A 24,443-nucleotide genomic window follows, 5' to 3' on the forward strand; every position below is an offset into this window, starting at 1 on the left:
AAAAAAAAACCCTCTCAAAACAATTAAAACATGTTAACAACTAATTTCAATTATTTTTAAATGCTCTGTGAGCCAATATAAGTGCCTGTTGGCGTGGGTTGGCCCAGGTCAATCTCCTTGGACTTATCCCTTACAGGAAGATTCCATCATGAGCTTGAGTGGAGGAGGGCATGAGTATTAGTTGAGAGCTCTTGAGGGGCATTAAACATACTTTGGCTCCGATTGCTCCTCATATGCTGGCTAATATCCCTCCTCTGAGGTCTTACAGATCTATGAAGACTTCGAGGTTCCACTGGTATCTACAAACAGGAATATTTCTGACCCAGGAATGATGTCGTCATCCATGGTTAAGGGTCATGTGACAATATCTAGCAATAGTTTTCACCACAATTATAAAAGATGCTATTGGTCTGTAGATGGCATAAGCTAGAATTGTGCAAAATATTCTATAAAGCAGAACTGTCTCCAAAAAAATTATCTAGCACAAGCCATCAACCATGTCAAGGTTGAAGAATGTTCCTAGACTCGAGGAATCCTTGCTTTAGATGTTTTAATACAACTATAGGGATGATGAACAAACCTGCTGTGACAAAACACCATGGCCAGGCAACTTATGGAAAAAAGAATTTTATTTGAGACTTATGATTTCAGAGGGTTAGAGTCAAAGACCATTATGGTGGAGAGCATGAATAAGGTAGTAAGGTAGGCAGGCACAGCACTGGAGCAACAGTTGAGAGCATACATCTTAAGATACAATCACAAGGCAGAAAGGCGTACATGCACACATACCTGTACATGTACACACACACACACACACACACAGAGAGAGAGAGAGAGGGAGAGAGGGGGAGAGGGAGGGAGAGAGAGAGAGAGAGAGAGAGAGAGAGAGAGAGAGAGAGAGAGAGAGAGAATAGTATGTTGAAACCTTAAAAGCTCGTCTCCAATGGCATATGTCCTCCAACAAAGTCACACCTCTTAATCCTTCCCAAGGAGTTTCAAAAACACAGACCACATATTCAAACATGCACCTATAGGGACCTTTCTCATTCAAACTGCCATACCTGCCTTACTCAAGATGAACTTTAACCTGAATATTGGCAATTTAGAACAGCTTACATTTTCTTCTTCTTCTTCTTAAAAATCATGCTTTCCAGAATGAGCTACTTACTATTTACCAAGCACAGATTCCATAGAGATGGAACTTCTGGGCCACAGGGCAAGGAATCCTGCAAGGTTCCTGGTGTACATGCTGTAAAATGCTTTCCAAGAGGATGCTGTCTTATTCTTTGACCATCTCATAATATTTCACTGTTTACTTTTTTTTAATTAGATATTTTCTTTATTTACATTTCAAATGTTCGCCCCTTTCCTGGTTTTCCCTCTGAAAGCCCCCTATCCCCTATCTGTTCCCCCTGCTCACCAACCCACCCACTCCTGCTTCCTGGCCCTGGCATTCCCTTACACTGGGGCATAGAGCCTTCACAGGACCAAGGGTTTTTCCTCCCATTGATGACTGACTAAGCCATCCTTTGCTACATATGCAGCTGGAGCCATGAGTCCCACCATGTGTACTCTTTTGTTGGTAGTTTAGTCCCTGGGAGCTCTGTGGGTACTGATTACTTCATATTGTTGTTCTTCCTATGGGGCTGCAAACCCCTTCAGCTCCTTGGGTTCTTTGTCTAGCTCCTCCATTGGGGACCCTGTGCTTAGTCCAATGGCTGGCTGCAAGCATCCACCTCTGTATTTGTCAGGCAATGGTACAGACTCTCAGGAGACAGCTATATCAGGTTTCTGTCAGCAAGCACTTGTTGGCCTCCACAATAGTGTCTGGGTTTAGTGACTGTATATAGGATGGATCCCCGGGTGTGGCCATCTCTAGATGGTCATTCCTTTAGTCTCTGCTCCACAATTTGTAATTCCTTTCATGAGTATTTTGTTCCTCCTTCTAAGTGCTGAAGTATCCACACTTGGTCTTCTTTCTTCTTGAGATTCATGTGGTTTGTGGATTGTATCTTGGGTATTCCAAGCTTCTGGGCTAATATCCACTTATCAGAGAGTGCATACCATGTGTGTTCTTTTGTGATTGGGTTACCTAACTCAGGGTGATATTTTCTAGTTCCATCCATTTTCCCAAGAACTTCATAAATTCATTGTTTTTAATAGCTGAGTAGTACTCAATTGTGTAAATACTCCACATTTTCTGTATCCATTCCTCCACTGAGGGACATCTGGGTTGTTTCCAGCTTCTGGCTATTATAAATATGGCTGCTATGAACATAGTGGAGTGTATGTCCTTATTACATGTTGGAGAATCTTCTGGTGGATATATGCCCAGGAGTGGTATAACTGGGTCCTCAGGTAGTACTATGTCCAATTTTCAGAGGAACTGCCAAAGTGATTTCTAGAGTGATTGTACCAGCTTGCAATTCTGCCAGCAATGGAGGAGTGTTCCTCTTTCTCCACAGCCTTGCCAGCATCTGCTGTCACCTGAGTTTTTCATCTTAGCCATTCTGACTGGTGTGAGGTAGAATCTCAGGGTTGTTTTGATTTGCCTTTCCCTGATGACTAAAGATGTTGAATATTTCTTTAGGTGCTTCTCGGCCATTCTGTATTCCTCAGTTGAGAATTCTTTGTTTAACTCTATACCCCATTTTTAAATAGAGTTATTTGGTTCTCTGGAGTCTAACTTTTTTTTTTTTTTTTGGTTTTTCGAGACAGGGTTTCTCTGTGTAGCCCTGGCTGTCCTGTAACTCACTCTGTAGACCAGGCTGGCCTTGAACTCAGAAATCCACCTGCCTTTGCCTCCCAAGTGCTGGGATTAAAGGCGTGCACCACCACTGCCCGGCGGAGTCTAACTTCTTAAGTTCTTTGTATATATTGGATATTAGCCCTCTATCAGATGTAGGATTGGTAAAGATCTTTTCCCAATCTGTTGGTTGCCGGTTTGTCCTATTGACAGTGTCCTTTGCCTTACAGAAGCTTTGCAATTTTATGAGGACCCATTTGTCAATTCTTGATCTTAGAGCATAAGCTATTGGTGTTCTGTTCAGGAAATTATCCCCTATGCCCATGTGTTTGAGGCTCTTCCCCACTTTCTCTTCTATTAATTTCAGTGTATCTGGTTTTATGTGGAGGTCCTTGATCCACTTGGACTTGAGCTTTGTACAAGGAAATAAGAATGGATCGATTTGCAGCCTTCTACATGCTAACCACAGGTTGAACCAGCACCATTAGTTGAAAATGCTGTCTTTTTCCCACTGGATGGTTTTAGCTCCTTGTCAGAGATCAAGTAACCATAGGTGTGTAGGTTCATTTCTGGGTCTTCAGTTCTATTCCATTGATCTACCTGCCTGTCTCTGTACCAATACCATGCAGTTTTTATCACAATTGCTCTGTAGTACAGCTTGAGGTCAGGGACAGTGATTCCCCCAGATGTTCTTTTATTGTTGAGAATAGTTTTTGCTATCCTGGGTTTTTTGTTATTCCAAATAAATTTGCAAATTTCTCTTTCTAACTCTATGAAGAATTGAGTTGGGATTTTGATGGGGATTGCATTGATTCTGTAGATTGCTTTAGACAAGATGGCCATTTTTACTATATTAATCCTGCCGGTCCATGAGTATAGAACATCTTTCCATCTTCTAAGATCTTCTTCAATTTCTTTCTTCAGAGACTTGAAGTTCCTGTCATACAAATATTTCACTTGCTTGGTTAGAGTCACACCAGCTCCCTCCAACCCCATCTGTCCTCTAGCTCTGCTTTCCTGAGGTACACAAGAGATGCTTCCCGATCTGGGAGTTTCCACATGTCCAGTCTAATCAGGCACAAGCCAGTGGGCCTTTGTAGCATTGTCCTTAGGGTTACAAGAACAGAATGTGGTTTGCCTTCCACAGAGAAGCAGTGTAGGAACATTGGGCTGCAGATTGAGGCTTCTCATGGAGATGGGGCCCTGGGATCATCTTCTGTCTCTTGGATGCTTCTACTGGCATGACCATAGCCTCCTGAATTCCTCAGACCCCACTCAACTTCTCTCATCATTCTGCTTCTCACCCTGCATCTCTATTTCTGGGTACCATGAGCTTTTCTGCCACGCGGAAATCAATCTGAGGGTCACCCTGAGTCTACCCACTGTCCCCTTACACACCTGATACATCATCCCTTGATTGATTGATTGATTGATTGATAACTGGCCATTATCCTTGTGAATTTTTTTTAGGTCTTTAGGGGATTCTAAGAGACAGGCCCCCCATTTCTAATGACCATAACTAGAGAAAGGGCACTGGGTTATAGAACTGAGAAGCCCGTGTCTCTAGCTGCAATATCGCCTAAGTCTGTAGCTCCAGTAGATACTGTAGGAGCTCTCTCCTCTAGATCTTGCTCTAGTCCTCTCAGTTCTCAGGGTTCGGGAGTGACTTCAGGCTTGGGGTGGGGAGAAGAAAAGGTTTCTGCATTTTTCCCAGTTAATGGTTTAACCTGACCTGATCCCTGTAAAGAATCAGACCCATTCTGAGTGTGTCATGGTCCACTATAGTGTCAGATATTATTTCCACATGTGAAATAGTCTACCCAAGGTTTTCATCTGCACTGTAGGGCACAATGACAGCCCTACCCTACATTGTCTGTGGGCCTTGCTCAAAGCAATTTCTCAAAGGACAACAGGAATCTAGACTCATCCCATCCTCTTGTGTAACCACTTCCCCCCTTGACATTCCATGACCCCTCTGTTTCACACCTGCAGTCTTGCTAGCCAATTTTGGTACCTCCCATGCTCCTGTCCTGCCCTAGCTTCCACTTCTGTCTAGATTCTTCATCTATGAAAAAACACTCAGCAGAGGTTTTCTTTTTTTCTTTCTTTTTTAAAAGATTTATTTATTTTATGAGAGTACACTGTCGCTGTCTTCAGACACACCAGAAGAGGGCATCAGCTCTCATTACAAATGGCTGTGAGCCACCATGTAGGAATTGAACTCGGGGCCTCTGGAAGAACAGACGGTGCTTTAACCACTGAGCCATCTCTCCAACCCAAGGATTTCTTATATTCTACTTAAAAGTGAGTTCTTAGAAGATGTGAGCTTTTGTGGTTCTTCTGTCCCCAGATGAAAGGTCCACTCTGTCACCAGGACGAAGGCTGCTGTGTCCTAGCCCTGGTTATCTCTCACATCTGTATGCTAGAGTCTCCTCTCCCTCTGTTCTCTGATTCCCCTGGGTATCTGTGCTGGCTAGTCAATATTAGACAAGCTTGAATCTTTTTGAAAGAAGGAACCTCACTTGAGAAAATGCCCCCACCAGAGTGGCCTATGAGCAACCCTGTGGGACATTTTCTTGACTGACTAGGGAGGGCCCAGGCCACGATAGGTAGTGTCGTCCTTTGCTGGTGGTCCTGGGTACTATAAGAGATCAGGCTGGGCAGGCCATGGAGGAGCCTTCATGGTCTCTACATCGGTTCCTATCTCAGGCTCCTGTCCCGACTTCTCTAGATGATGGACTTCATGCTGGAAGATGCAAAAAAATCCCTTTTCTCTCCAAGTTGCTTTTGGTCAGTGTTTTATCACAGCAATAGTAAACTTGAGAGAGACAGTAGCCACGAGTAGAGCAGGAACACACTGGGCAGGAGTTGGAAGTAAAGGTCCTGCAATAAATATGCGGCTTCCTCACACCATGTCCTAACAGGAAGACCCTTTGCTTTCCACAGGAGGACACTGCTTCACACAGCACCATCCTGTGGCCTCCAAACCCTGGCTCTCCACAGGTACAGGTGTGTGTGCTTTGCATGGCTACCGTTTTGGCTGTCTAACATCCAGATGGTGCTTGACAATGGGTGTGGCGTGGGTTTGGGAATAATTAAGCTTTTTCCTCCCTCTCTCATGCCTATTCCCACCCATCCCTATTAAGTTGCAAAACACACTAGGAATCAGCAACGCAGGTTAGAATTTTAGAAATAACACGTTGAATGTAGCTCTCTGAGCTTGCTTGATAGGCTGTGAGATGCTGAATAAGGCTGAACAGAATGCAAAATGCAGAGGCGGGGAGCCAGGCCTAATCCTCCTAAAGGCTTCCACTTTGATGTCTTTTGTCCTAGAGGGAGGCTGGGAAATGGTGTGGTGGCTCTACCTTTCATGCCATTGGGCAAAATTGATTTGTCATTAGAAAGCTTCAATTCAGAATCAGCTGTGGGTGTCATTGCAGAGCCATGCAGCTAGCTGAGCTCATGGTGACCGATCAAGGTGTTTGTAGTTGAAAGGAAGGGGAGCTGTCTGGAGAGGTTGTGGGGGTGAGTGCCTCCAAGGGTGGCCAGGGGAGGCCTATTCTACAATCCTGGCCCTGCCTGTGCAGGTGTGTCTGTCATCAGGTGACTTGTGACTGCTTTGGAGAGCCACTCCACCCTGAAGGTGGCTGCCAGGTGGGTGTGCTTGAAGTATTTGTCCTCAATAACTGGGTAGTTCTGAAGTTGTGTGGTGACACAGCTGCTCAGGTAGAGCGTGGCAAGGCCTGTTTGCACATGCGCTTCTTCACAGTCCCATGAGTGAGCAGCCTGGGTAGATCACTCCCATTTTACAGAAAAGGGGGGCTCAGTGGCTAATCAGCTTGGACATTTGAATGGAGGATGGAAGATTGTAACCTTGGCTTCCAGCAAGTTGAAAAAAAAGAAAAAATTCTGGGCCAGTGGTTTCCAATCTGAGTTTCTAGCCTTAAGGACTGGCCCAAGGTCAAAGAGGAAGTTGACAGGAGAATACAGGTCACTAGGCAGCAGTGCTTGCCTAAGATGGGCCTTATCAGAACTGGAAGAAAGTCTTGACTTCGCATTTCCATCTTCATTTTTTTTCAGTTTTGTGTGTGTGTTCCAAAGGCCGAGACTTTTGCCCACTTCCCTAAACCTGTGACAGACTGAGGACCACAGGCCTCAGGTCTAAGCTCCTTAGTGCCTCTGCCAGGACAGGAACAGCCTGGTCTTCTAGGTTAGGACATTGTACAATGATCCTTTGCAGACCCCAAGACTGGGGCACAGACTCCCATTCCATGATCATTTGCGGGAAACCACCCATAAAGGTGAAGCTTGCTTCATGGAACTTATACTCGGTTGGGGAACCAGGCAGGTGGATAAACAAATAAGCCAGTAAGTAAATGAACAAATAGAACAGGACGGCTTTATGGTAATGAACGGGAGTCAGGCACACGAAGACAATGCCATGTGAGCTCACTTGCATGGACTCAACAAAATCACAGAAATCAATAGTCAACCAGGGGCTAGCACAGACAGAGGAGGCTGGACGGGAGCGAGACTAGGGTGATGAGTGGCTACCAGGTTCCAGGGAACCGGAGCAAGAAGCTCTGTGACCGTGGGTAACAATTGCCTACGGTACTTGTACTGTAGAAGACCTGGAAGGAAGGACTCGGAAGGTTCTCACTGGGGCTGGGGGATGGATGGCTCCGTGGTTAAGAGCATGTACTGCTTTTGAAGAAGATCTGAGTTCAGTTTCCAGCACCTGCATCAGGAGGCTCCCTGGTGACCTGTAACTCTGGCTACAGGAAACCCAATACACTCTTCTGGTCTGTGCACCTACATGTATGTGACATGCGCACAGACACAGAGACACACATAAATAAAAGTTAAAAATAAATCCTTTTCTAAAAAGAAATGGGCCTTTAAAGATGGTTTTATTAATATGTACTAGTTATATACACTACTAGCTTTGATTATATTTTCATACATGGTTTATATTTATTCCCCGTTACCCTCTGTTTTCCCTTCCCACTTTTACTGAGTCTACTTTTGTCTTCCTGTCTTTTTCTTTCCGTGACTCTCTGAGTTTGTTTAGAGTTACTGATGGGAGCACAGATGAGGGATGATTTACAGGTGCTCAGTCACCTTACCTGTGGCTACTGCAATGAAGAAAATGTTTCTCTCTTTCTCCTCAACAGTTAACTGCCCAGGAACTCTCAGGAAGGTGATGGGATTCAGGGGCCCCTCCCCTGCTTTGTAGTGGGATGTTTCTAAGCCAGACCTTATGCCTAATTATTTATTTATCTATCTTGAGACAGGGTCTCACTAAATACTTCAGGCTAGCCTGGAACTCACTTGGTAGACCAAGCTGCCTTTGAACTCACAGAGATCTATTCGCCTCTGCCTTCCAATTGCTGAGATTAAAGGCATATACCACTACACCTAGCCTTATGTCATTTAAGTATTTCAGACTAATTGAAAAGTTTCAAATAATGCAGGGAGCACTTTCTTACATGGATGCTCCACCAGCTTCTATAACTGCTGCCACCTCACTTGATACTGTTCATCTATGTCTGCTGAGAATTGGGACTCTTCCTGGCTAGCAGTGGTGCATGTGCAAGCACACACACACACACACACACACACACACACACACACTACTCTTACACACACTGAACTTCAAGCCTATGCTCTCCATCCATTCAGGGAAGATCAAGGAAAGGACTCAGACTTATTCTCTGCCCCCCTTAGCTTGTTAATTCCTCCCAGGAAACCATGCTGATTCACACTAGCAATCACTGAGGTCTGATGGGTTGAGATTCCACCCTGAGGGCCTCTCCCTTCTTGACCTAACTGATGTGTCCACTGCCTGACGCCGGGGTGTCATCTCAGCCTGTGTTGGGGAGTCTGTCCTTTCCTGTGTTCCTCTTAGGGTGATGACTCAGGATGATCAGAACTGGTACGAGCAGGTCCCTTCACTTGGCAGGCAGATGGGCAGCCTCCTGGCTGGAGCACAGACATGTGTTCATCTCCCATATTTGGCCAGCCTGGCAGTTACTTCTGAAATCTGACTCTTAGTGCCATGGGGATGACCTTTGATCTACTTCCCAGCATTCATCTGCACTTATTCTGCTCCCCAGAAGCTTATTCTGAGTGGACAGTACAGGTAGATTAGCTGTACTGATTAAGCATGCTTTAATTTTATTGGCATGGTCTAGAGAAGTGAAGCGCCTTTAAAGGTAAGAGCACTAAAAATGTTTATATATTTTTATGGCAAATGCTTTAGTTTGGATGGAGGATAATCTCAGGACTGGGGAGATGCTGTCATTGTCTAAAAATTGCTTTAAGATAGACTGTGGGCTCTGGAGTATTCTTGGGCCAGGAAAGGCTGTTTGTTTACTCAAGCAGTGACAGTTCAGAGGAGATGTGAAGAAGCAAATGAGCAGCTGGGCTGTCATGTGAGCACTGTTGCCCAGTCTGCTGTTGGAAGTGGAGGGAGGGGCACTTTTTACAGTGATGCCTGTTGAGGTGCCAGGGATCTGAATGCAGTAGGTCTTACTTGCTAAGAAGGGAAAACAGGAAGGGGGTTCAGAGGCATGATAGGAAATTGAACAAAGGCAGGAGCTTTTGTGGACGTATCTACCAGAACGAATGGATATAAGTTATGTTTCATATTCAACAAATAACCCAGGCGTTAGATCTAGGCTCTTGGGCTGCATCAGGTCCTGAGGCCCAGCTGTTCAGGAGCATGATGAACCATGGGAATGTGGCAGAGATCTCAAGGCAACTGTTCCCACTGTGTGGTAAAACTGCACAGAGAGTTGAGCATCATAGTACACTGCTTTAACCCCAGCACTCAGGAGGCAGAGACGGATGAATCTTTGTGAATTCCAGGCCAGCCAGGGATACATAGAAAGACCCTGTCTCGAACCTAAAACAAAACAAAACAAAACAAAACAAAACAAAAAAACTAAACAGACAATCAAAAAGTACAGACCATCCAGGTCTAAATCCACCACTTTGATGGCGATCTTTATGACCTCTAGCAAAGTGGCTTAACCTCTTTGTTTCTCTGAGTGTTCCATATTAAGTTAGATTTTTTTTTTATTTACCAGGATTAAATATGTAAAATAGCCAAGCGGGCATGCCTAATAATACATTTGCTATTTTTTGCCATAGCAGGATGTTCTCTAAGTGGCAGTTGTTACTATTGTTATGGAAGGAGCATCAGACTTCTGGTCAGAAGACCTGGGCAAGCCCTTAATCCCCCATTTCTTACCTAGAAAATGGAAAACATTTTCTGCTATCTGTTTAGTAAGTAGGGATTCTGCAAAGAGTCATTGGGTAGGGGATGTCTTTGAAAAGCATAGTATGCCTTCTGTGTGGTCTGCTCTGCTGCTTTTATTTGATGATGGTGACAGCAAGGACCATGGCTATAACTACTGTTCTATTGGTAGAGTGAGGGTTAAACCCACGCCAGCCTGTGCTCCATCCCTGAGCAATATCCCTGCCCTGTTGCTTTGCTTTGATCTCTGACATGGCCAGTTTTTGCTATGAGACCAGGGCTGTGCTAGCATAAGAGCTACGCTGCTGACAGAGGCAAGGCCTGACCCTGAGATTCCTCCTGAGATAGACCTGAGGCCTTGTTCCATTCCCTTTGCCTTTAGCTACAGCACAGATCTGCAACCTGCCTTCTCTCCTTCTGTTAGCTGTGTCTGCTTGAGCTGCCAGATGAATTAACACGTTTCCAGAGTTACTTGAAAGAAACCTTGATCAAGGAACATGGGTTAGGGGGTTTACATGCCAATTATTTGCAGAGTTATTCAGCACAGATACTGTAGTGATGAGAAGGGAGCTGACTGCGGGTGTCAGAGGATGACAAGGCAAGCAAGAACTGGCTAGTGATTTTAAAAATTCAAGACCCTGAGGCTAGATAGATGGTTCAGTGGTTAGGAGTGCTCTTCCAAAGGGCCTGACTTTAGTCCCCAACAACCACATTGGGTGACTCACAACTGCCTATAACTCCAACTCCAGGGAGATCAGATACCTCCATGGGCACCCATATACATGTGCACAAGGACACATACAGAACCCCTCCTATACACAATTATAAGTAATAAAAATAAATCTTAAAACATTCAAGACGCTTTTATAAAAATGTCACTCCTTTCATACTGGTATTCTTGAGTGATCGGGCAAGACCTCATATGCAAGGGTAGAGATTGTACATGGATGAGGAGCCTTCCTCTGAAGTGTATAGAGTTCAGAACTCAGCAGATCCAAAGGTGCATCCTGCTCCTGCCCTAGAGATGGGTTCTCCCTAGAAGCTCAGCTGAAGGCTGAATCCTGTAGGCAGGGTAGAGAACTGTTGATTCCATGTTGAAGCAGTAGCCTTCCCTAAGGTGGGGACCCAGTGGCAGTTTTCTGTGCCTCCTTTTATACTTCCTTGTTGAGATGGCCAGGCCAAGAAATAGCCTGGGTCAGCTCTGGGAACAGAGAATAGCAGGTTTATTTAGACTCTTGCTCTGTGGTCCCAGTTATTGAACCTCTGAAGCCCTGGCTCTAAAGCAAGGTGAAGGCAGCATCTTCCCGTAAGTGGAGATTGATGACTTGCTTAGAAGTCAATCATTGTGATTTCAGGAGAAGATGCCAGCCGGCACCTCTGTTAGTGGGTTGGTTGTTGCTCCTCTCGCCCCTAGTTGTTTGCTTTTGAAAAAGGTCCTTGCTCTGTAGCTTCAAGCTCACCATCCTCCTGCCTTAGCCTCTTGAGTGAGGGCTAGGGTTAGAGGCAGACATTCCCTGCTCTTCTTACTGTCTGTCAGCTAAAGTGAAGGGAGATTTCCATTGCAGTGTTCAGGTTCAGGCCAGACTCTTCAGGCTCTTGGATACTAAGGCACCCTTTGTGGTTCATCTTTAGATACAATTGAATAAACCCAGATAACCACTGAGAGAAATGTAGTGGTCGAGGAAGCAGGCAAAGCCAGGAGAAGACTGCAGCCATATCAGAAGAGATGGAAGATCTCAAGAAGAGCCTCAGGTTCAGAGAGGGCAGAAGGTTCATGGATCTGCCCTTCAGAAGCTCCAAAACTAACATTCAAAAATGCCCTGCAGGGAAGGTTTGGTTTTTTTGGGGGGGGGGAGGGGGCACACATATAGTGCATATGCATACAAGAATGTGCACACAAGAGGACTGTGTGCCATTCTGACAGTGGGAGCCATTCCTAGGTGTCCCTCACATTCCCAGCCTCCAGCCACGATACCAGAGTGTGTGCCATCCTAACCTGTGAGCAGCTCAGGGGAGAAAGGTGTACTTCAGCCCATTTTCTGGTCCATGGCAGGCTTAGATAAATGTTTCTTGAGTGGCTGGATAAATCAACAGCCAGTGGAAATAATTCTTTCGCAGTCTGTCAGTGAGAGAAGACACTTGTTGAATACTCTGCTACAGCAAGGTCTGTGGCGCTTGAATCGGTCGGCTCATGAGAGGATTTCTGTGTCTCCAGTTGCCCCAGGGAAGTGGACAGACAGAGGAGGTCTCTCTCTGGACCATGTGGGGGGACAGTGCCATTGAGGTGCGGAAGATGGTCAGCAAGCAGGCAGCATCAGGGACTGCAGAATTTCCTCTAGTGCAGATTCTAGTGCCATTCCCGCCACTCCCTCGTGATGGCGAGAACACCCCAAAGAGACATAGCCAGCTCTCAAGCCATGCCTTTGACCCTGAGGAATGCCACTCTCCCGGTTACAGAGCCAGAGCCACCAAAGAGATTCTTATTCTGAGGATTTGGATCGTCCTCTTGATTGAGCAAGCAAAAGCATAAGGAAGGAGGCCCCATGCTGACAGCCTTCCAAAGTGTGTGCCTGCATCACCAGCTGTATAGGACATCACCAGGTAGATCAGAAACACAGGTGCTCAAGAGACTGCTGGGTACTCTGAGTTAAAGTTCAATAAACTAACTTGGCCATGGTGGTATATATCTGTAATCATAGAGCTGGGAAAAAACAGACAGTAAGACTACAAGTTTCAGGGCCACCTGGGTTACATAATAAGACTCTGTCTCAAAATAAATAAATAAATAAATAAATAAATAAATAAATAAATAAATAAAAAAAATTCAATAAGTTAGTTCATGTGGGACCCCTTAGAACCTTTAAGATGTCAGCATGCACTGTGGATTTCTGAGAGGGAGCCATGGAATGTAGCACCTCAGACTCATTTGCCCACAGACAGCTTTGCCTCCTTCCAAGTTGATCAAGTAATAGATGCACAGAAATCTTTTGGTTGCAAGTAACAAATGTCCAACTTGGACTAGAAAGGTAAATAGTTCAATGCCATTTCCGATCACCTTTAGGCAGGTGGGGCAGTTTAAAATGGATTGGGAGGGGGCGGCGAGGAGAGATGACTCAGTAGTTAAAAAGCACTGACTGCTTTTCCAGAGGTCCTGAGTTCAATTCCTAGCATCCACATGATGACTCACAACCATCTGTAATGGGATTTGATGCCCTCTTCTAGTGTGTGTCTGAAGACAGCTACATTGTGCTCATATATATATTTGGAGGAAGGGAGGAAGAAGGGAGGAAGGAAAAGTGTAGAGGTCCTGAAAATGAGACTGAGACACCCAGAGCACTCTCCTAGCCTTGTGCTATGCAGTCTTCTTTCCCTTGCTTACCGGGTGCCTTCTCCACCATGACCAAAGTCAAAGGGTTCAGAAACCCACCCACCACCATCTGTTTCTTCAAGGAGTTCTGTAGAAGGCCCTGGCCACACCTGTGTCTGTTCCCACTGCCATGGGTGGGGCTGGGGCATTTGTGCTTGAAAACTCCTGAGGGACTGAGGGCGTAGGTAGGACATTTAAACAAAGGCAGTCCATTCCCAAAGGGAGTGTCCTTTAGTGGACCCTCTCCTGGTTTCTGAGCTGAGCTGGAGCTGGATAGAATCTCATTGTTCTGTCCGGTGACTTAAGTTCTGAGCACGAGGCTTTTGCAGTTTGGTTTTTAAAAGCCAATCGTGGCTAGGAACGTAGATGTGCCCCTAGACACGTATGTGCTTAGCATATACAAATAAAGTCTACCCTCTTTCTCCAGGAACCCTTCAGAGTTTAACTGATAGGGGTCATCAAGGCTTGGCATCTTCCTTCCCTCCCTTCCTTCTTTCGTTCCTATCTTCCTTTCTTCCATGTCTACACGTATGTATGTGCATCACATGAATGCCTAGTGCCCATGAAAGCCAGAAGAAGTTATTTAAGTAATAGATGGCTATGAGCTGCCATGTGGGTACTGGGAATTGAACCTGGATCTACTGGAAGAGCAGCCAGTGCTCCTAACCACTGAGCCATCTCTCTAGCCCCTGCTCTTGGTTTCATATTGACACAGTCATCGTGCCTGACTGGAACTGTGTGCTTGAAGAGAACTGTACCACCTCTGTGTGGCTTTCCACATCTCCTCTGAGCCTCGCTCACTTCCTTGCCTCTCCACAGGCTGTATCGTGCATACCTTTGGTCAGCGGCCTATTAAAAAATATTGCTGTGGTTTTTTAGATGTTTGACTTTCTTCCCAATATCTTTTTTCTTTCTGGTTCAGAGGACTTCTTCAGTTCAGAGTCCAAGATCACTGCAGCCACCTGGGAACAGTCAATCTTTACAGAAGAAGCAAGGAGACTCGCCTGGATCCAGTGTTGGAAGGTAGGGAGGCAGCTCTGGAGCAGGGTGAACGCAGCCTGCAGCATGGTCCACACACTGCTTGCTCCAGCACTTGCTTTAATGCATTTGTGTTGGAAAATTCAGAAGTCCTAAGGGTGAGCTTATAAGGATTCACGGAACTCTCTGGGATTGGTTTAAAGCCTGCAGGGTTGGAAAATTCATAGTTTTTCTGCCCAAAGATGAAATTAGTAACCATACATTTCCATTCCAGCAGTGTTCCAAGTAGTTTAGCTTTATAATAGGAACTAAAAATGATTAAGAGTGAGACTCCCAAGGGGCTTAATCTGTGGTTATATGTAGTCTATATTCCAGGGTAAAGGGACAAGACCACAGAACAGCAGACCCAGGAGGCCCTTCCTCAAGCCACCCAGTAAGGCTGGGAGATGAATTCTAGAAGCCAACACAGCCACACTGTGGCTGTGGCATGTGGCCAGTCCAGGGGTAGCCCATTGGTCAGTGGGACCTCACCATGACCAGGCCTGGTTTGCTCATGGCTCCCTATTAAACCTTGTTCTCCCCAGTGTTCTGTGACCATGACTGCAGAGGTATTCACAAGCCAAGAGCTAGTAGATGTGAATACTTGGTCCCAGCACAGGCCAAGCATAGTAGAGCCAGTTAGGGACCACTTGTGGGTTCAAGTCCTGAACAGGCCTTAGATCTGGGTAGCTTCACTCTCTTGAGCAGCTCCCAGGAGTCTGTAATTACAGGCCTTGAAGGAACACCCAAAACTGCAGAGTTGAGTATTAGTCCCTGTCTCAGGCAGTGAAATTGGATCAAAGCATGTGTTGTCAGCATTTTCAAGCCTACATCTAAAAAAGTGACACCGTTTGGCTTTGGATCTGTGAGAGGGGCCCCTAATGGCAGGAATGGCCATGTGTAGAGGGTGAGTGTCTTCTGGGTGGCTTGGGTAGGGCTGTCCAGAGGAGATTCTTGTGTCTTAAATTTCTTTAGGGATATAGTCAGATGGGGCACAGGTAGGTCATAACAGCAATTGTTTGATTTTTGAGATCGAATCTCACTATGTAGCCTTGGCTGACCAGGAATTCTATCTCTAGATCAGGCTTGCCTGGAACTGAAAAATTCACCTGCCTCTGCTTCTGAGGAGCTGGGATTAGGGCATGCAGGTCTAGGCCAGGCACAGGAGAGATACTTTGAATTGTATCTATGACCTTTGTGGTTTCAACAAGGGAGCCTCCTAGGGAGTCTTCCCAGATCCCTATCAGCTTATTTACGTTTGTCTAAGTAACTGGTCAAAGCTTCTAGTATCCAGATCTAACCAGACTTCTAGGTTGGCTCCAATGCCTAGAGACTAATAGAATTTTTATTTCTGGAATCCCACATGAGGGAACGCACTGTTGGCTGAGACTAAAGGCCCAGCTCTTCCCCCCTCATCCTCAGGGACTCCCCAGCTTGTGTCACAGATGGACTGATGAGTAACAGGAACTCAAAGGTCTTTACTTGATTGTTCCTCAGCTTTAGACAGTTACTGTTTTCTCTTGAAGAACTGTCTCTCCTGGGCACGAGACTTGAGCATGAAAGAGACGGCATCTAGGAACAAGCAAAATCCTGTTCATAGCTGAACACAGGGTGGTCCTCAGTAAAAGAGCGCTTGTCCCTGTGCAGGGCCAAATTCACTCCAAAGCTACCCTCCCCTGCTCTCCGGGCATTTACCGTATCCACCATGCAGTCAGGATGTTTGTAGGAGACAAGATGGGGTAAGGCTCCTGTGTGAGTCACACCAGCCTGGCATCAGTCAGAAGGATAACAATAGCATTTAACACTCACTTGCAGATGGGTGCCAGACACTATGCCAAATGAACTGCAGATACAAAATAAAATTCTGCTTTCTTTGAACCAATTCAGCTCTGATTCTGAATCTTTAACCCTGCCAGGCTGGTGGGAATTCCCACAGTTGCTGTCCTGTCCTTTTTTTTTTTTTAATATATATTTTATTTTATTATATTTTGAGATAAGGTCTCTTACTGCATAGACTTGGTAGTCCTAGACCAGGCTGGCCTGGAACTCACAGAGATCCACTTGCCTCTGCCTTCTGAGTGCTGGGATCGAAGATGTGAGCCACCATTTCCTATTGAGCCTTTTCTAAAGCCTGGTGTACTGAGGCTGTTATCCGACCTTCCCTCTACTATACTACCATAACCAAGAGACCTATTCTATTGGTCCAGCCACATTATTCACGGAGCACATGACCATGCTGGTCCAGGTACACTATTCATGCACCACATGACTATGACACTTCCCTGTTACCTTCCCCACGTGGCCATTCCCTTGGGGCTGTTCCTCAGTGCTCATCCACCTCTGAGCCTGAGAATAAGGTCAGGAAGCCAGGGGAGGGATCCTTACCATATTCCCCCAACACACAACTCCACCCACCCTACCCCACCCCTGCTCCAGGACTTTTCTCTGCTCTTTCATCTTTAAATTCATCTGCCATCTCCAGTGGCCCAGTAGGACAATCAGCATCGACTCTGAAAGGGCTCAGGCTTTTACAAGGGCTAGGAATAGCCATGAACTTCAGACTGGTTTCTCCTTTGAAAGCTCCGAGACAGGAAGTGCAGAAAGGCCTATGGCCACGGAGGTGTGGGAGGAGCACAGATGTTCTCTTGATCCTTATCCTTTGAGGCTCTGCGTCTGTGGATTCAATCCTCAGTGAACAGGGGGAAATGCATTTGTAATGAACATATACAGACTTAAAAATTACTCCTAGACAGTACAGTATATCATCTATTTTCATCCCGTTAGCTATAAGTAGTCTAGCCAGGCACAGTGGAGTAAATGCCTGCGAGTTCAGCACTTGGAGCAAAGGCAGAAGGACTACCATGAGTTAGAGACTGGTATGGGTTGTAATTGATTGATCTCTGCAGGATAGGACTCTACAGCCAGACATTGTTTCCAAAAACCACAACCAGACAGATTGAAAAAGGAATTAAGATGATTTAAAGTATTTGGGCGAATACATTGTGGATTTACGTCGTGGGAACTTGAGCATCCGTTGATTTAGGGGGCCCAGAGCCAAATGTGGAGAGAAAATGTACAGGGAGAAAGGTACAAATTAGTCTTACTAAGGATTATCTCTCTACCCAGACTTATCTCCACACCACAAACAAGGACACAGACTTGGGGCATCCCACATCTGCATTAGTGGGAGAAAGTCCCTGTCTTACCTTAAGAACCTCTTTGAATTATGTGAGAACTAGGGGTTTACATGTCCCCTACGGTAGGTTCCTCACCTACAGAGGAGCTTGTCCAACTGCCTTGCTTCCTGATTGCCACATGGTGTCACTGTTATAACTTGGCCCAGCATAGTCCAAACTTAGTAAGTGTCCACCCCTGGCTGGACTTGGGTTCCCAAGGGAGGTCAGTCCTCCAGAGTGAAGCTAGCTTAATCCAGGTAACACCCATGCTTGTTTCCCATGTCTACCCAGCACAGCTGGCCCAGATGTCTGCATCTGGACTGGTTCTGGGCCCATCACATCCTGGAGCCTTTCTCTCCTTATACACCAACCACCAAGAACAGTAGCCCTACAACATGCAGCTGATCTTGTCACACCACTTTCATAGAACATAGAGCTCCGAGGCTGCTGTGGAGGAAGCAGGGCCGTAGCCCCGGGGTGACTTTGGAGATCCTCCACTCAGATGGAGCCAGGATTTTTGACTATGCCACAGGAAAAAAAGTTCAGGATCCAATACCAAGCAAAGTTAGAGTATAATAAGAAAAAGATTTTAAAATAGATTTAGGGGGCTGGAGAGATGGCTCAGCAGTTAAGATTGCTTACAGCTCTTTCAGAGGAATAGACCTCAGGTCCCAGCATCTATATTAGGTGGTTCACAACTGCCTGTGACTCCAGCCCCAAGTGAACCAGCACTCCAGATTCTCCAGATACATGCATATACTCAAACACGTACACATAAATAAAAAACAAATCATTTTAAAGACTAAATACACTAGATTTAAGCATATGTGTTAGAGAAAAAAGAGGCTCATGAGAGAGAGAGAGCATGCACACTCAAGACAGGATTCTGAGCAGGGGCAGGTGCATGTGACCATCTTAGCACTAATTATATAGGGAGATAGTGATGCTTTCTGAAGTCATTGTTCACAGGATTTCATTTATGATTGCTTTCATTGAGTGGGGCATCTGCCACAGTACCCTTGAGACAGTCAGGGAGCAATTTGTGGGAGCTGGTTCTCTCTGACTATGTGGTTCTGGACGATCAAACTCACTCATATCATGGGGCTTGGTGACAAGTGCCTTTACCTGGGGCATCGTCTGCCTACCTCTATTCGTAGTGTTTGTAAGGGACATTCTTGCTGCTGTTGTTCCCCCCCCCCCTCTAATGGGAATGAGATTGTAGGGTAGTTTCTCAGATACATTGAAGAGGGTTATAGGGTGGTTAAAAAAAAATAGGTCAAAAAGGCCTCCTTACTATAAGAAGGTCACGAGGAAGGCAAGGCATTTGTTTTGACTGTAAACAAGGTTCATAATCTCAGTAAATTACTGTTTACAGCTGACGAGAGTAGGAGGTGACTCTCAAAGGTCAGCCGTGCTTAGGCCTCAAGCCTGCTTGTTAACATTCTCATCTGATATCTCTGTTAAAGAAAAAGAATATTGGGGCCGGGCAGTGGTAGCACATGCCTTTAATTCCAGCACTTGGGAGGCAGAGGCAGGTGGATTTCTGAGTTTGAGGCCAGCCTGGTCTACAGAGTGAGTTCTAGGACAGCCAGGGATACACAGAGAAATCCTGTCTGGAAATCCCCCCCCCCCCAAAAAAAATATTGTTAGGTGTGATGGCACATGCCTTTAATGCCAGCAGCAGAGACTCTGGACCTCTATGGGGTTGAAGCCAGCCTGGTCTATATTGTTAAATTCTAGGCTAGCCTATAATTCTGTCCAGAATTATTTGAGAGATTGCTCTATGATCTCATGACTTGGTGCTACCTGGGGGTGAGTGGAATCGATGAGTCAAAGATGCTAAGGTTTGGAACCAAGAACCCCCAAAGAAACCCATTAGTCCACTTGTGAGCAACTGTGGAGAAATTAATCAACTTAGACATGATGAAGAAAAGACTGTAGGAGAAGTAAAGGCTGGTTGGGGAGGCTCCTGATCTGGCCTTTATTTAAGCAGGCCCCTGGCAGTAGGGAAGAGTGACAGTTTAATGGGATGATTATGGCCCCAAATCCTGTGAGGTCCTTACTGTGGTTTCTGTGATTTACACAGCTCTTCTCGGATAAGCCAGCTCCTCCCTGCATTCTTATTTCAGTGACTTTAAACCATAGTATAGAGCTGAGGAGTGGAGCAGGGCAGGATGGACCATTGGAAACAGACTCTGGGGTAGGGAGTGGTATCCCCCCCCAACCCCCCCGCAGTGATAAGGTTTACCTGCGTGTTGGGTAAATGCAGGGACACCTATGCCCTGTCAGTCCTAAAGCAGCATCAGTGCCTAGGTGCCTCTGAGCAGCACAGAGTCTCAGACTCTGGTTAAATCATTCCTTTCTCAGCTGCTTTTCATAAGACAGTCTCCTGCTTAGAACAGTTCTTCATGTTTGAGTAAAATCTGTGTAAGGAAGGTAGCCAGGTTTTTTTTTGTTTGTTTGTTTGTTTGTTTTGTTTTTAAATGGGCTTCGTTGAAAGGCAAGGGTGTGTCTCATTTCTCTCTGCAAACATGGTAGCTTCGTGCTAGACACCCGGTCCAGCACTACACACATCCTGAAGCAAAGCAGTTCTGGATACATGCATATAGACAACCTGAGGGGACCCTAGGAGGAAAGCAAGGCTCAGAGAGGTTAAGCACGCTATAGGCTCGCAGAGATAGGAGGGGGCACGGTGGGAATTCAAAGCACTCCTGATTGATGCCACCCCAAACCCAGACCCCTAACCGCAGACACACTCGATCAGAAACTCACTCAGTCCTTAGTATCTCATTTCCCTGTAAACAAAGTCAGGTCTTAGAGAAAATTTAACAAGATTTGATGGGAGCTATGAGCAGCGGTGGGGCTGGTTCTTTAGGTCTCAGGCAGCACACAGCACTGTCTTGCCATCCTTTTCCAGCCTGCCAGCTCTCCTCTCCAGACTTCTGCCTAAGGAGAAGAGTCAGCCTCTGTCCTTCTGACTCATTAATTATTATCTCTGGCCAGAAGGAACCCTGGGGGGTGAGGGCCAGTGGAAGGGAGGCTAGCTAGGAGCCTGCACCTTAGCTGGAAGTGACCTGGCTAAAGGTGGCTGCTCTCTGCCCATTCAGGAGCACCAGGCCATTGTAAGTTTTTTTTTTTTTTTGTCATGAGGCAATACTCATTTATTGGGACAGCTGGGAACATAGAAGAAAATGGAGGGCAGAGGAACCTCTCCTACCCTTCCTGTCTGTAGATAACTACAATGAAAATGTTAGTGTCTCTCATGCTTTTCTGGGCTTGCTTTCCAGTTCTTTTCTCAAGCGTGAGAAAGCTACATTTTTTACACCTACATACACATGCGTGTGTGTGTAGATATAAACATACTTTGTGTGTGTGTGTGTGTGTATAGATATAAACACACTTCCCATATATATGTATATGTATACTTTTAAAATACTGGGCAATTCTTAGAACAGTTGTAGATGTACAGAAACATTTGGGAGATAGTATAGGTCAGAGAGATGGCTCCTAAGTTAAGAGCAGTGGACTGGAGTTCTGTTCACTCCTGAAACTCCAGCTCTAGGGGATCTGATGTCTTCTTCTGCCCTCTGTAGACACTGCACTCATGTGACACCCCATATACATGAGCACATATACATAATTAAAATACAATCAAAGGTATGAGTCTCCTTTTCTGGCTTTTAAGAACAGTGAAGAGAAGGAGGAGGAGGAGGAGGAGGAGGAGGAGGAGGAGGAAGAGGAAGAGGAGAAGGAAGAGGAAGAGGAGGAAGAGGAGGAGAGAAGAGGAGAAAGATAGTATAGAAAGTCCCCAGGCATCTTGCTCTTCCTCCTCTGTGTGGTTTCTATTACTGTGAATACCTTGAGTTAACTGGGATGTTTGTTCCCATCACTGGGTTATTGCTGGAGGATCATTATTGCAGTCCAGCATCTACACTAAGGTTCACCCTGATGCTCAGGTGGTGGTGGTGGGGCAGATGTCTAAACCTGAGAAGTTAGTGAACACTTACACCCCTCCATACTTGTGTAGGCACATCCAAACCTAGAGTGAGAACATGTCTGTCACCTCAGAATGTTCTCTTTTGTCTCAGTTGATTTCTTGCCCAAGAGCGAGAGTTATTCTAACTCTTGTCACCACTGATTGGTTTCCCTAACTCTTCCTAGAAATGGGATTAAATGGTGTGTGTGTGTGTGTGTGTGTGTGTTTGATTTTAATACTCTGCTACTTGTTGATTATTGCATGAAAGTTACCATCTCAATTTCATCTTTTTCAAAAGTGTGTGTGCATGTGCCCATGCATGTGTGCCCGCGTGTCAGTATGTGTGTGTGTGTGTGTGTGTGTGTGTGTGTGTGTGTGTAAACTAGAGGGTAACTTTTGGGAGTTAGTTTTCTTCTTCCACACTGCAGGTTCTGGGAGCTCTGGTGCCCAGGCTGGTTGGGGCACTGTTAGCTGCAAAGCCATCTCTCCTGCTCTACCCCAGCCATTTCTAAGCTGTGGTGTTCAGAGCGCTTGCTAGTGCGCCCAGTCTGTGTGTGGGAGCTGAGCTCATCCGAGACACCTGTAAAGCCCAGCTGTCCGTGCTGTGTGTGTTGCTGCAAACTCCATTTTTGAGGTATCTTATAAAGTTTTACATTTTTATTCCCATTCAATTAAAGTACTTCCCGTTTCTTCTTGGCTTCATTTCACTTATGGACCATTGAGAACTAAGCTGCTCAGCCTCCAAGTGGTTGTGGGATTTTAGATTTCTTTGTTATTGATCTATAATTTAATCCTACTGTAGACAGATAAATTGTTCATATGTCTGAATTAACTTGATCTCATTGAGATAGCTTTAGTGCAAATATGATCTTTTTTTTTAAGTAATTGTTCTCTTTGTACTTAAAGAGACAGTTATTTTTACTTTTAGTAGCCACTTTAAGCCATTGTGGTAGCATGTGACCATAGCTTATGCTAGAGATACAGACAAGAGGATTAGGAATTTAGACCCAGCCTGGGCTACCTTTGGGCTGGAGCAATGCCTCAGAGGGTGAAGGTGCTTGCTTGCTGCCAAGGTTGACAACCTGAGTTGAATCTTCAGAACTCTCATACTTGAGGGAATCGACTCCTTCAAGTTGTCCCTTGACATACATATCAACACACACACAAACACACACACACACTCTACAAGTAGTATTTAGTAAGTGTTGATTAGGTGAGGCATGTTGGTGGTGTTGTCAGGGTTTAAATATGCAGAATAATTTTCTGCCTACTTGTTCACTGAATTATTGAGAAAGTAGGCATAATAGAAGTATCAGACTACAATGTAGCATCTTCCATGCTTCTCCCTGTTTTTTGTTTGCCCACTTGTTTTTGTTTTGTGAACTATCGTATGTATTGCTAATGTATTACAATCTGCTTCGAAGTGATGTGAGTAGCATTTCCTGTAATTGGTAGTCTTATGAGAGTAACCTTCAGGGCTGGAGAGACGGCTCCACGCTTAGGCAGGCTTGGCTTCAGGCTTGACTTCTCTTGCGGAGGACCCAGCTTCAGTTCATTACACCCATACTATGGCTCACAGCTGCCTATAGCTCCAGTGCTAGGGGAATCTGATGCCCTCTTCTGGTCTCCATGGGCACTGCATGCACACAGTGCACAGACATACATGCAGAAATATTCACACAACATAAAAATAAATCTTAGGGAACAAAAGGAGCAAACTGCCATTTCTCTCCCTTTGGTCTTTCTTATATTGTTATTGTACATTTTACTACTGTGTAAGTTACAAAAAAATAACAATATATTTTTTTTCTTTTTGCTTTCAAACAACTAGTTACTTTTTTTAGGACAGAGAGAGAGGGGGAAGAAGAGAGAGGGAAGGGGAGAGAGAAAGAGAAAGAGAGAGAGAGAGAGAGAGAGAGAGAGAGAGAGAGAGAGAGAGCGAGCATGAGATTGAGAATATAAGGGGGAAGGCTATATGCACAGTACCCATTGTCTCTTGTTCTTTGGTATAGGATCTGTTCACCATCTGGAGTTCTTTCCCTTCTGGTCCAGGGCTTCCCTTAACATTTCTTCAAAGATAAATCTTGCATGGGAAAGTGAAATACACCTATTAACCCCAGCACTCAGGATGCAGAGACAGGTGGATGTCTAAGCTCCAGGCAAGCCAGGATTACACAGCAAAACCCTATCTCAAACAATAACAACAATATGGGGCTAGAGAGATGGCTCAGCAGTTAAGAGCACTGACTACTCTTCCAGAGGTCCTGAGTTCAACTCCCAGCAACCACATGGTGGCTCACAACCATCTATAATGTGATCTAATGCCCTCTTCAGGTGTGCCTGAAGACAGCTACAGTGTACTCACACATATAAAATAAATAATTCTTTAAAAACAACAACAAAAACAAAAACTTAAAACAACAACAGTAAATCTATTGGTGCTTTATTCATTCATTCATTGAATATTTATTTATTTATTGAGACAGGATCTCACTATGTAACTCTGGCCATCCTATTGGTGCTTTATTCATTCATTCATTGAATATTTATTTATTTATTTATTTATTGAGACAAGATCTCACTATGTAACTCTGGCCATCCTAGACCTCACAGAGGTCTACCTGCTTCTTCCTCATGAGTGTTGGGATGAAAAACACTGTATCACCACAACTAACTGGTTAATTATTTCATCTTTCACTTGTCTAAAAAAAGTCTTTATCTTTATTTTAGTGTATTTCAGAAAGATATTTTATATGAGCAAAGAATTCTCAGTAGGCGAGATTTTTCCCCATCAAATGTTTCTCCACGGGCTGGTGAGATGGCTCAGCGGACAAGAGCACTGACTGCTCTTCTGAAGGTCATGAGTTCAAATCCCAGCAACCACATGGTGGCTTACAACC

The 24,443-nt window shown here is 45.2% G+C and overlaps 1 protein-coding gene across 18 annotated transcripts in view; it reads left to right on the forward strand.

The window, feature by feature from the left end:
- Positions 1–24,443, forward strand: part of Tacc2 (transforming acidic coiled-coil containing protein 2) — a 220,974-nt gene that overhangs the window by 35,869 nt on the left and 160,662 nt on the right. For 15 of the 18 annotated variants that reach the window (XM_031388530.1, XM_031388533.1, XM_031388538.1 and 12 more), the window contains exons 3-4: positions 5,693–5,749; positions 14,297–14,397. In XM_031388530.1, coding sequence (XP_031244390.1) covers positions 5,693–5,749; positions 14,297–14,397 — 158 coding nt within the window. The remainder of the gene's footprint in view (positions 1–5,692; positions 5,750–14,296; positions 14,398–24,443) is intronic. The other 3 variants (XM_031388537.1, XM_031388536.1, XM_031388547.1) reach the window with 1 other exon arrangement.

This window comes from Mastomys coucha, unplaced genomic scaffold (assembly GCF_008632895.1).
Source record: "Mastomys coucha isolate ucsf_1 unplaced genomic scaffold, UCSF_Mcou_1 pScaffold21, whole genome shotgun sequence".
Classification (NCBI taxonomy): domain Eukaryota; kingdom Metazoa; phylum Chordata; class Mammalia; order Rodentia; family Muridae; genus Mastomys; species Mastomys coucha.